Genomic DNA, 13,822 nt, shown 5'->3' on the forward strand with positions numbered 1-13,822 from the left:
ACATCACTGCTAGTTTGCTAAAGTCAGTTGTTTTACCCAACGAGTGCAAATACAGTGATCACAGAAATCGTCTCTGGAAATTTCACAATCACAATGTCTCTAGGGGAGTTGTTCACGATTTCCCTGTGATCACAGGAGATAGTCATTTTGTCTCCGGGGCCCGCATGACTGAATTTCATGATCTTGCGGTGATTGTTACATAATAAAATTTACGTTTCCTCCATTACCCTCATGGCACTAGTGAGTACTACGAGGATACGCAGTACAATCCTGATAATTAGACCAATTCGTTAATTACAAGGCACAAATTTCATTCGTATTCCAATATAAACTAAAGGTCCCTTAGTTGTCATCGGCCGTATGGGCTATTAATTAACAGCTGTGTCTTAGGAATGTCGGCCTTAGTCACTAACAAGACTACAAGATCGCACCACTCATCTCCACTCATACTTGGCTTAAAATACCTACATTCATATGGTCGCCATTTCATAAGAAAGTATTTAGTCCTAAGTATTTTTAAAGTCATCCACTAGTTTACCATTTTCATTAACCTGGCACTACCTAATTACAATATGGGGCGAGTGAGAGTATACTGACATTGAAATAACAGTAAAACCACAGTAAGAAGTCCCCCATTGGCATCATCAAGGTAATAGAGGTTTGCAACTTCCAATAACGTATGATCTTGTTAAATCGAGGGTATTTGAAAATTGTTTGAGGGTGACTTGTTATCGAGGGTCTTGTTATTGAGGTTACACTTGAAGGTAATGGAAATTGTCACACTTGTCAATATCGCAACTGTTGGCAGGACCCTGGTAGAAGCTAGCAGCGGACAGAAAGCAGGATTGTCTTCAGACACTAAACTGCCAACTTCTCAGTTCAACTCGAGCCCCAGTGTTACCAAATTGCCACAGACACCGACACCAGTTCTACCTGATCCTAACAAAGCCATAAGCAAGCGACCAGCTCAGGTGAGACAAGTATTTTAACTCGTAACTTTGCTCGTAATATTTGGGTCTTTTCAAGATGTGGATCTTTTACTGTGCATTGAGGCGGTTATGTTAGGTTAGTTAGCGATAGTGTCATTGACAAAATTTGTCATTTTCTGAACATATGAAAGACGGAGTATGAATATATATTTTAGATCACAATGTAAATGTTAACTTGTTTGTTAATAAAGTAATTCAACCTAAAATAACCTAAAAGTAAAAAGGTTAAACTTGGTTTTTAGCAAATTTCCCGTGTAAGGAATAAGCTATTATCGTAGGTCTCATGTTACAATCTTGGCCCAGAACTGATTTTTTGTTTCCTTTTGTTATCCCTGAGGCAGTTTTAATTCATATATATATATATATATATATATATTTATTACATCGTACAGAATATGAACGATAGGGCTGCATGGGCCCGAAGTCCATAGCGTTTCCGACTGAGCCACGAGCCACCTACTTACCTAAACCACATTGTATCCCTGGTTATCCTTTATGGAGGATATTTTAACTGTTGTAACTACTCCAACATAATACAATATAGTGTAGGTTTTGGTATGGGAAAGGAAATAATTAGATAAAAATTTGGCAAAATGTATTTATTTCACACAAAGCTATTAACATTTCACTATAAAAATCTGGCATTTTTAACCAAATATTTTTGTAAAAATACAACCAGGTAAATGGAAATCGCTTATTCTGCAGGTTTTTAGGTGGTAATTTTCTCCATAACCCTCTTTGTTGTGTCAATCCGTAGTTTTCTCAGCACCTATTTTCCTCGTCGCTGATATGATTGTATTTTTTACAGATGGGCAGCAGACGTAATGTTGCTCGCAAGCCGTCTGTCGATGCTGAAGGACTGTTCGACCTAGATGGAATGGACGACCAAAGCCACGAGCCTTTTGTATCCGACGAGGAAATAGATCTTTCAGACACTGATGGTAAATATTGCAAGTTAATAAATGTAGATTTGTCAAAGGTGTCGATGTGTCGGTGTGGTGTCGACGTGTCCTTTAAAAAATTGCTAAACAATTGTAATTTTGAGTTGTGTCATCGCAAAAATCAAATAAATTTTGATCATGTTGCAACGGTACAATTTATAGGTATTTATTGTCGTGCCACCGCTTACTATAATTTTAGGTTACCAAGTACAGTGTGTTTAGTTAGAAAACATTGCAAAACTATGAACTGACATATACAGCTGAATTTTGATTTTATATCAATACTAGCTGTCTCCCAACGCTTTGCCCCGTTTAACTTCTTAATTTTCAAGATGATCTCGTTCGCATGGCTCAATCACGTCCTGGTTGCATCTGCCAGTCTGTCTAAAGAGAAGGCGGATATAACCGCTTCCCGTCCGGATCATCAAAAACCATAGGCGGATATATCCGGCACCCGTCCTTTATTGCCAAAGACTTAGGCGGATATATCCGTCACCCGTCCGCGAAGGGTTAATAGTAATCCCACCACTTGCCATTTGGGTGTTTACTTACATAGTATTGGAAAATGGTTTTTTTAAGCTAGTTAGTATTTTATTGGAAAGGAATATAGGTTAGCATGGATCATCTGAGAAAATTCCTAACTTGCTTAAGAAAGTTACCTTACCAGGTAGTTAAAAAAAAGTTCACACCACAATAAACTTGACATTTCGCCCCTACGTGGGGATTCTTCGGAAGAAGGATGTTTAATGAGTCAAGTTCTTTGTGTTGTGAACTTTTTTTGTGTGTTATATTCATTCGACACACTTTTCTTAGGCAAGTTTGTTTTGTAGCCATTCCTTCTTCCTCGTATTCCTAACCCAAGTGCATTTCCTCCAGACCAGAAAATCCGCTATACGAAAATAGCTTGATTCACTCTCATTTGGCATATAACATTTGTGTATATGGAGCAACGACTCACAAAAACTTAAAAAAGATATTGAAACTACAAAAGAAATGTATAAGAACCATGCTAGGTTTGAAGTAGAAGGCTCATGTAAAGGATAGGTTTAGTGAACTAGGAATTTTGTCAGTATTTAATTTGTATGTATATGAATGTGTTATGTATGTGAAACAAAACATGACTAATACCAGTTTTTCTTGGCCATAATCATATTTATAACACTAGGCACAAAAATTATTTTAAATTATCGATAAGAATAAAAAAAGACTACGGTGCCAAATTCTTTGATAGATTGCCAGAAAGTTTGAAAAGTGAGACTAACATTAAGAAATAAAAAAAAAAAATTAAAGGCATTCATGATTGAGAACACTTGTTATCGCAATTAATGAGTTTTTAAATAAAATAAGTTAAATGGCATTGTTGGTAAAATTTGTTAGTAAAAAGGTGTACTGTATTATACTTGTAAATAGATGTACTTATTTTTATTTCTTAGAAATAATATCTGACACCATTCATGGTACATAAATAAAATGCCTTCAAAATAAATTACCAATTAAAAATAAATTGCCTTCCTGAATAAATAAAATAAATAAAAATGCCGACGCAGAAAGGACTAAGCAAGAGACAGACCCTCGTCACCCATTACACGGCCACCAACCTGCAGAGCGATGGCTTCGGTCCAGAAAGAGCTTTTTATCACGGACACGAGTCCTGGATGGATCACTCTCAAGCAATTGGGTGGCAAGGTGGGAGGCCACGTTGACTAACCCTCCCATACCAGCCAGGGAGGAACTGGCTCCTGGTGGAGGACTTCATTACACGGTGTGGAAGACCCTATCGAATTAGGGTCGAGGTACTAAAATGCAAGACAAACATGAAGAAATGGGGTCTCTTACCAGAAGAAGAAAACATCTTGTGCGCTTGTGGTGCTGTTCAGGATCCTGGCCATCTGGTGATCTGCCCACGCCTAGACCAGTCTTGCACATTAGATGATCTTTTACATGCGAATGACAAAGCCATATCGGTAGCTAATTTTTGGAAAAGCGAAGTCTGATTTCCGGACACAGAAAGTAAGTAAGTACTGTACATAAATTTTACATATTATGAATAAAAACATATTTGATATGATATGATTTGATTTGATCCCACTTAGTAACAGTGCAACAACATCCATTGCCCTATGATTGACATTATCTTCTGTTTGTGCAGAGTCTGGCAGCCATGATGAAGGCATTCACATCCCACGACATGTCAGTGCAGCCATTTACGCCAAGTCTCTTCCAGTCAACGTACCAGTCTTCGCTCAACACTCCAGCGTTGAAGACTCACCTCACAGGCATGAATACAGGGTGAGTCTAATTCAAAACTTTTATTATTTACCTACATGAAGTTGAATAGTTATAATATAATGCTCGTTTGAAAATAAATTTAGAACAGCATTGACCCTTGCAAGTGTAAGATCAATTCTACTTTTGTTAATTGTCATTTAATTAATATTTATGTAGTTATTTCACTGTGGTTTTAAAGTTCATATCGAAAAAGAAAACTATTTTAGTTTTAGTTAGAGACTTTTCCTACACTAAGTGTCTTGACTACACTACATTTTGAAAGATAAGAAAACTTTTCACACTTTCAAGTGACTGTCAATTAATCCACATTTACCTAACTTACTTATCCAACCTAACCTACATATTTCATCAATATTGCTTTAATTTTACACTGCATAACCTAACAACATATAGCCTGCAAAGACACAATAAAATTAAAACTAAACACAGCTATAATCATCAGCCCGAAGCCTCCAAGCTGGTCTGAAAAAATGATACTATACTTACTAAAACAAAATGTAGAAAAACGATTACTGTAGGGTAGAAGAAGTCCATAAACTAATACTAAAATAATTATTTCAGTTGTAAATTTTTCTAGCCTATGACAGCCTAATACTTATTGTGATATATAGTTGTATCTATAGTTTGCACTACCACGTGGATCCTGTACCCTTAGACTGGCCTACCCAGTACCCCCGCTAACCTTCCCTAGCCTGCCCTACCTACCTTGTACCTCTAGTAACCTACATTGCACTACCCTAGATCCTGTAACCTACCCTGTACCGCCAGTAACCTATGCTGCACTACCCTAGACTGGCTTACCCAGTACCCCCGTTAACCTACCCCATAGTTCCTGTACCCTAGCCTGCCCTACCTACCTTGTACCTCTAGTAACCTACATTGCACTACCCTAGATCCTGTAACCTAGCTTGTACTGCCAGTAACCTATGCTGCACTACCCTAGATTGGTCTACCCAGTACCTCCGCTAACCTACCCCATAGTTCATGTACCCTAGCCTGCCCTACCTACCTTGTACCTCTAATAACCTATGTTCCACTACCCTAGATCCTGTAACCTACCCTGCACTATCCCATATTTCCTGTACACTAGCGTACCCTACCTATCTGGTACCTCGACTAACCTACGTTGTACTACCCTAGATCCTGTAACCTACCATGCACTACCCTAGTACCTGTAACCTACCCAGCCTGCGAAGAAGTACTAGTAAATAATTATTTTTTTATTGTTGGTATAAATATTTTGCGGTCTCGGCAATACCGTGGTCATCACTCATGGGAGCGGCAACACTCGTAAGTAAATGTTGCTGTCTCAGAAATGAGGTGGTTGTCATTTTTGTGATCGCGACAACATCTGTAAGTTAAATGTTGCTGTCTTGGAAATAACGTAATCGTCATTCGCAATTGCAAAAACACTCGTGAGCATTTTTTGCGGCCTCAGCAATACCGTGGTAGTTACTCACGGTAGTGGAAAAATCTCAAAGTAAATATTGCGGTAAATATCCTTCCCTGCACTACTTCTTTGTTCCTGTACCCTAGCCAGCCCTGCCCTGTACCTCCAAATAACTGCCCTGGACTATCCCATAGTTCCTGTACCCTACTCTGTACCTCCAGTAACCTACCCTGGACTACCAAATATTTCTAGCCTACCTTACCCTGTACCTCCTGTAACCTATCCTTCATTACCCTTTACCTCCAGTAACCTAAGTAACATATCCTACTCCAGCAACCTACCCTGTAGATCCTGTAACCTACCCTGCAGTACATTGTACCCCTAGTAACCTATCCTTCTTCAGTAACCTACTCTGTAGTATCTGTACCCTAGCCTGCCCTACCTACCTCCAGTATCCTGGTTACCTATCCTACTCCAGTAACCTACCCTGTAGAACCTGTACCCTAGCCTGCCCTACCTACCTCTAGTAACCTGGTTACCTATCCTACTCCAGTAAACTACCCTGTAGAACCTGTACCCTAGCCTGCAATACCTACCTCCAGTAACCGAGGTAACCTATCCTACTTCAGTAACTAACCCTTTAGAACCAATACCCTAGCCTGCCCTAACCTACATCCAGTGACCTGGTTACCTATCCTACTCCAGTAATCTAATAACCTTTCCTACTCCAGTAACCTACCCTGTAGGACCTGAAACCTAGTCTGCCCTACCAACCTCGAATAACCTGGTAACCTATCCTACTCCAGTAACCTACCTACTTCCAATAACCTGGTTACCTATCCTAATCCAGTAACCTACCCTGTAGAACCTGTACCCTAGCCTACCCTACTCACCTCCAGTAACCTGGTAACCTATCCTACTCCAGTAACCTACCCTGTAGAACCTGTACCCTAGCCTGCCCTACCCACCTCCAGTAACCTGGTAACCTATCCTACTCCAGTAACCTACCCTGTAGAACCTGTACCCTAGCCCACCCTACCTACCTCCAGTAACCTGGTAACCTATCATACTCCAGTAACCTTATCTGTAGAACCTGTACCCTAGCCTGCCCTATTCACCTCCAGTAACCTTGTAACCTATCCTACTTCAGTAACGAACCCTGTAGAACCTGTACCCTTTCCTGCCCTACCTACCTGCAGTATCCTGGTTACCTATCCTACTTCAGAAACCTACCCTATAGTATCTGTACCAGTAAACCTGTCATTGTGACAAGCCCTTAAAAATGTACCTCTAATAACCTATGTTCCACTACCCTAGATCCTGTAACCTACCCTGCACTATCCCATATTTCCTGTACACTAGCGTACCCTACCTACAAAACCTGCCTGTCCTACCTACCTCCAGTAACTCGGTTACCTATCCTACTCCAGTAACCTACCCTGTAGAACTTTTACCCTAGCTTACCCTACCTACCTTCAGTAACCTGGTTACCTATCCTAATCCAGTAACCTACCCTGTAGAACCTGTACCCTAGCCTACCCTACCCACCTCCAGTAACCCGGTTACCTATCCTACTCCAGTAACCTACCCTGTACAACCTGTACCCTAGCCTACCCTACCTACCTCCAGTAACCTGGTTACCTATCCTAATCCTGGAACCTACCCTGTAGAACCTGTACCCTAGCCTGCCCTACCCATCTCCAGTAACCGGGTTACCTATCGTACTTGAGTAACCTACCCTGTAGAACCTGTACCATAGCCTGCCCTACCTACCTGCAGTATCCTGGTTAACTATCCTACTTCAGTAACCTACCCTGTAGTATCCTGGTTACCTATCCTACTTCAGTAACCTACCCTGTAGTATCCTGGTTACCTATCCTACTTCAGTAACCTACCCTGTAGTATACTGGTTACCTATCCTACTTCAGTAACCTACCCTGTAGTATCTGTACCCTAGCCTGCCTTACCTACCTCCAGTAACTCGGTTACCTATCCTACTTCAGTAACCTACCTTGTAGATTCTTTACCCTATCGTGCCCTACCTACTTCCAGTAACCTGGTTACCTATCCTACTCCAGTAACCTTCCCCTTTATAACTTGTACCCTAGCTTACCCTACCTACCTCCAGAAACCTGGTTACCTATCCTAATCCAGTAACCTACCCTGTAGAACCTGTACCCTAGCCTGCCCTACCCACCTCCAGTAACCCGGTTACCTATCATACTTCAGTAACCTACCCTGTAGTATCCTGGTTACCTATCCTACTTCAGTAACCTACCCTGTAGTATCCTGGTTACCTATCCTACTTCAGTAACCTACCCTGTAGTAGCCTGCCCTGCCTACCTCCAGTAACTCGGTTACCTATCCTACTTCAGTACCTACCTTGTAGATTCTGTACCCTATCGTGCCCTACCTACTTCCAGTAATTTGGTTACCTATCCTACTCCAGTAACCTTCCCCTTTAGAACTTGTACCCTAGCTTACCCTACCTACCTCCAGTAACCTGGTTACCTATCCTAATCCAGTAACCTACCCTGTAGAACCTGTACCCTAGCCTACCCTACCCACCTCCAGTAACCCGGTTACCTATCCTACTCCAGTAACCTACCCTGTAGAACCTGTACCCTAGCCTACCCTACCTACCTCCAGTAACCTGGTTACCTATCCTAATCCTGGAACCTACCCTGTAGAACCTGTACCCTAGCCTGCCCTACCCATCTCCAGTAACCGGGTTACCTATCGTACTTGAGGAACCTACCCTGTAGAACCTGTACCATAGCCTGCCTTACCTACCTGCAGTATCCTGGTTACCTATCCTACTTCAGTAACCTACCCTGTAGTATCCTGGTTACCTATTCTTCTTCAGTAACCTACCCTGTAGTATCCTGGTTACCTATCCTACTTCAGTAACCTACCCTGTAGTATACTGGTTACCTATCCTACTTCAGTAACCTACCCTGTAGTATCTGTACCCTAGCCTGCCCTACCTACCTCCAGTAACTCGGTCACCTATCCTACTTCAGTAACCTACCTTGTAGAACCTGTACCCTAGCCTGCCCTACCCACCTCCAGTAACCTGGTTACCTATCCTAATCCAGTAACCTACCCTGTAGAACCTGTACCCTAGCCTACCCTACCTACCTCCAGTATCCTGGTTACCTATCCTACTTCAGTAACCTACCCTGTAGTATCTGTACCCTAGCCTGCCCTACCTACCTCCAGTAACTCTGTTACCTATCCTACTTCAGTAACCTACCTTGTAGATTCTGTACCGTAGCGTGCCCTACCTACTTCCAATAACCTGGTTACCTATCCTACTTCAGTAACCTACCCTGTAGAACCTGTACCCTAGCCCACCCTACCTACCTCCAGTAACCTGGTAACCTATCATACTCCAGTAACCTTATCTGTAGAACCTGTACCCTAGCCTGCCCTACCCACCTCCAGTAACCTTGTAACCTATCCTCCTTTAGTAACCTACCCTGTAGAACCTGTACCCTTTCCTGTCCTACCTACCTGCAGTATCCTGGTTACCTATCCTACTTCAGTAACCTACCCTATAGTATCTGTACCCTAGCCTGTCCTACCTACCTCCAGTAACTCGGTTACCTATCCTACTTCAGTAACCTACCTTGTAGATTCTGTACCCTATCGTGCCCTACCTACTTCCAGTAACCTGGTTACCTATCCTACTCCAGTAACCTACCCTAGGTAGAACCTGTACCATAGCCTGCCCTACCTACCTGCAGTATCCTGGTTACCTATCCTACTTCAGCAACCTACCCTGTAGTATCCTGGTTACCTATCCTACTTCAGTAACCTACCCTGTAGTATCCTGGTTACCTATCCTACTCCAGTAACCTTCCCCTTTAGAACTTGTACCCTAGCTTACCCTACCTACCTCCAGTAACCTGGTTACCTATCCTAATCCAGTAACCTACCCTGTAGAACCTGTACCCTAGCCTGCCCTACCCACCTCCAGTAACCCGGTTACCTATCCTACTCCAGTAACCTACCCTGTAGAACCTGTACCCTAGCCTACCACCTACCTCCAGTAACCTGGTTACCTATCCTAATCCAGTAACCTACCCTGTAGAACCTGTACTCTAGCCTGCCCTACCCATCTCCAGTAACCGGGTTGCCTATCCTACTTGAGTAACCTACCCTGTAGAACCTGTACCATAGCCTGCCCTACCTACCTGCAGTATCCTGGTTACCTATCCTACTTCAGTAACCTACCCTGTAGTATCCTGGTTACCTATCCTACTTCAGTAACCTACCCTGTGGTATCCTGGTTACCTATCCTACTTCAGTAACCTACCCTGTAGTATCCTGGTTACCTATCCTACTCCAGTAACCTACCCTGTAGTATCTGTACCCTAGCCTGCCCTACCTACCTCCAGTAACTCGGTTACCTATCCTACCTCAGTAACCTACCTTGTACATTCTGTACCCTAGCGTGCCCTACCTACTTCCAGTAACCTGGTTACCAATCCTACTCCTGTAACCTACCCTGTAGTATCCTGGTTACCTATCCTACTTCAGTAACCTACCCTGTAGTATCCTGGTTGCCTATCCTACTCCAGTAACCGACCATGTAGAAGCTAAACCCTAGCCTGTCCTTCCTACCTCCAGTAACCTAGGTAACCTATCCTATTTCAGTAACCTACCCTGTAGAACCTGTACCCTAGCCAGTCCTACCTACATCGAGTAACCTGGTTACCTATCCTACTTGTGTAACCTACCTTGTAGATTCTGTACCCTATCGTGCCCTACCTACTTCCAGTAACCTGGTTACCAATCCTACTCCTGTAACCTACCCTGTAGAACCTTTACCCTAGCCTGCCCTACCCATCTCCAGTAACCTGGTTACCTATACTACTCCAGTAACCTGGTTACCTATCCTACTCCAGTAACCTGGTTACCTATCCTACTCCAGTAACCTACCCTGTAGAAGCTGTACCCGAGCCTGCCTACCTACCTCCTCCAGTAACCTGGTTACCTATCCTACTTCAGTAACCTACCCTGTAGTATCCTGGTTACCTATCCTACTTCAGTAACCTACCCTGTAGTATCCTGGTTACCTATCCTACTTCAGTAACCTATCCTGTAGTATCCTGGTTACCTATCCTACTCCAGTAACCGACCCTGTAGAAGCTGTACCCTAGCCTGTCCTTCCTACATCCAGTAACCTAGGTAACCTATCCTATTTCAGTAACCTACCCTGTAGAACCTGTACCCTAGCCAGTCCTACCTACATCGAGTAACCTTGTTACCTATCCTACTTCAGTAACCTACCTTGTAGATTCTGTACCCTATCGTGCCCTACCTACTTCCAGTAACCTGGTTACCTATCCTTCTCCAGTAACCTACCCTGTAGAACCTGTACCCTAGCCTGCCCTACCCACCTCCAGTAACCTGGTTACCTATCCTACTCCAGTAACCTACCCTGTAGAAGCTGTACCCTAGCCTGTCCTTCCTACCTCCAGTAACCTAGGTAACCTATCCTATTTCAGTAACCTACCCTGTAGAACCTGTACCCTAGCCAGTCCTACCTACATCGAGTAACCTGGTTACCTATCCTACTTCAGTAACCTACCTTGTAGAACCTGTACCCTAGCCCACCCTACCTACCTCCAGTAACCTGGTAACCTATCATACTCCAGTAACCTTATCTGTAGAACCTGTACCCTAGCCTGCCCTACCCACCTCCAGTAACCTTGTAACCTATCCTCCTTTAGTAACCTACCCTGTAGAACCTGTACCCTTTCCTGCCCTACCTACCTGCAGTATCCTGGTTACCTATCCTACTTCAGTAACCTACCCTATAGTATCTGTACCCTATCGTGCCCTACCTACTTCCAGTAACCTGGTTACCTATCCTACTCCAGTAACCTACCCTGTAGAAGCTGTACCCTAGCCTGCCTACCTACCTCCTCCAGTAACCTGGTTACCTATCCTACTTCAGTAACCTACCCTGTAGTATCCTGGTTACCTATCCTACTTCAGTAACCTACCCTGTAGTATCTGTACCCTAGCCTGCCCTACCTACCTCCAGTAACTTGGTTACCTATCCTACTTCAGTAACCTACCTTGTACATTCTGTACCCTAGCGTGCCTTACCTACTTCCAGTAACCTGGTTACCTATCCTACTTCAGTAACCTACCTTGTACATTCTGTACCCTAGCGTGCCCTACCTACTTCCAGTAACCTGGTTACCTATCCTACTCCAGTAACCTACCCTGTAGAACCTGTAACCTAGCCCACCCTACCTACCTCCAGTAACCTGGTTACCTATCCTAATCCAGTAACCTACCCGGTAGAACCTGTACCCTAGCCGACCCTACCCAGTACCTACAGTAACCTACACTGTACTACCCTGTAGATCCTGTACCCTAGCCCACCCTACCCAGTACCTGCAATAACCTACGCTTCCTTACCTTGTAGATCCTGTACCCTAGCCGACCATACCCAGTACCTACAGTAACCTACACTGCACTTCCTGAAGATCCTGTACCCTAGCCGACCCTACCCAGTACCTACAGTAACCTACACTGTACTACCCTGTAGATCCTGGACCCTAGCCGACCATACAGTAACCTACACTGTACTACCCTGTAGATCCTGTACCCTAGCCGACCCTACCCAGTACCTACAGTAACCTACACTGTATTACCCTGTAGATCCTGTACCCTAGCCGACCCTACCCAGTACCTACAGTAACCTACACTGTACTACCCTGTAGATCCTGTACCCTAGCCCACCCTACCCAGTACCTGCAATAACCTACGCTTCCTTACCTTGTAGATCCTGTACCCTAGCCTGCCCTACCCAGTACCTACAGTAACCTACACTGCACTACCTGTAGATCCTGTACCCTAGCCGACCATACCCAGTACCTGCAGTAACCTACACTGTACTACTACCCAGTAGATCCTGTACCCTAGCCCACCCTACCCAGTACCTACAGTAACCTACACTGTACTACCCTGTAGATCCTGTACCCTAGCCTGCCCTACCCAGTACCTGCAATAACCTACGCTTCCTTACCTTGTAGATCCTGTACCCTAGCCAGCCCTACCCAGTACCTACAGTAACCTACACTGCACTACCTGTAGATCCTGTACCCTAGCCGACCCTACCCAGTACCTACACTGTACTAACCTGTAGATCCTGTACTACCCTAGCTAGCTCCACCTAGTACCTACAGTAACCTACCCTGTACTTCCTGTAGATGCTGTACCCTAGCCAGCCCCACCTAGTACCTACAGTAACCTACACTGTACTACCCTGTAGATTCTGTACCCTAGCCTGCCCTACCCAGTACCTACAGTAACCTACATTGTACTACCCTGTAGATCCTGTACCCAAGCCCGCCCTACCTAGTACCTACAGTAACCTACACTTCACTACCTGTAGATCCTGTACCCTAGCTTGCCCTACCCAGTACCTACAGTAACCTACACTGCAATACCTGTAGTAGATCCTGTACCCTAGCCGACCCTACCCAGTACCTGCAGTAATCTACACTGTACTACCCTGTAGATTCTGTACCCTAGCCTGCCCTACCCAGTACCTACAGTAACCTACATTGTACTACCCTGTAGATCCTGTACCCAAGCCCGCCCTACCCAGTACCTGTCGTACCTACACTCTACTACCCTGTAGATCCTGTACCCTAGCCTGCCCTACCCAGTACCTACAGTAACCTACATTGTACTACCCTGTAGATCCTTTACCCAAGCCCGCCCTACCCAGTACCTACAATAACCTACACTGCACTACCTGTAGATCCTGTACCCTAGCCTGCCCTACCCAGTACCTACAGTAACCTACACTGCAATACCAGTAGTAATTCCTGTACCCTAGCCGACCCTACCCAGTACCTGCAGTAATCTACACTTTACTACCCTGTAGATTCTGTACCCTAGCCTGCCCTACCCAGTACCTACAGTAACCTACACTGTACTACCCTGTAGATCCTGTACCCTAGCCCGCCCTACCCAGTACCAACAGTAACCTGCACTATACTACCCTGTAGATACTGTACCCTAGCCCGCCCTACCTAGTACCTACAGTAACCTACACTGCCCTACCTGTAGATCCTGTACCCTAGTTTGCCCTACCCAGTACCTACAGTAATCTACACTGTACTACCCTGTAGATCCTGGACCCTAGCCGACCCTACCCAGTACCTACAGTAACCTACACT

The 13,822-nt window shown here is 44.3% G+C and overlaps 1 protein-coding gene across 1 annotated transcript in view; it reads left to right on the top strand.

Annotated features, from left to right (window-relative positions):
- LOC129005998 (uncharacterized) overlaps positions 1–13,822 on the top strand; it is a 37,677-nt gene that overhangs the window by 17,154 nt on the left and 6,701 nt on the right. Inside the window, exons 5-7 of the mRNA XM_054435081.1 lie at positions 809–971; positions 1,798–1,930; positions 4,080–4,219. Coding sequence (XP_054291056.1) covers positions 809–971; positions 1,798–1,930; positions 4,080–4,219 — 436 coding nt within the window. The remainder of the gene's footprint in view (positions 1–808; positions 972–1,797; positions 1,931–4,079; positions 4,220–13,822) is intronic.

This window comes from Macrosteles quadrilineatus, unplaced genomic scaffold (assembly GCF_028750875.1).
Source record: "Macrosteles quadrilineatus isolate MER2022 unplaced genomic scaffold, UCM_ALF_1.0 Scaffold_51__1_contigs__length_872494, whole genome shotgun sequence".
NCBI lineage: Eukaryota > Metazoa > Arthropoda > Insecta > Hemiptera > Cicadellidae > Macrosteles > Macrosteles quadrilineatus.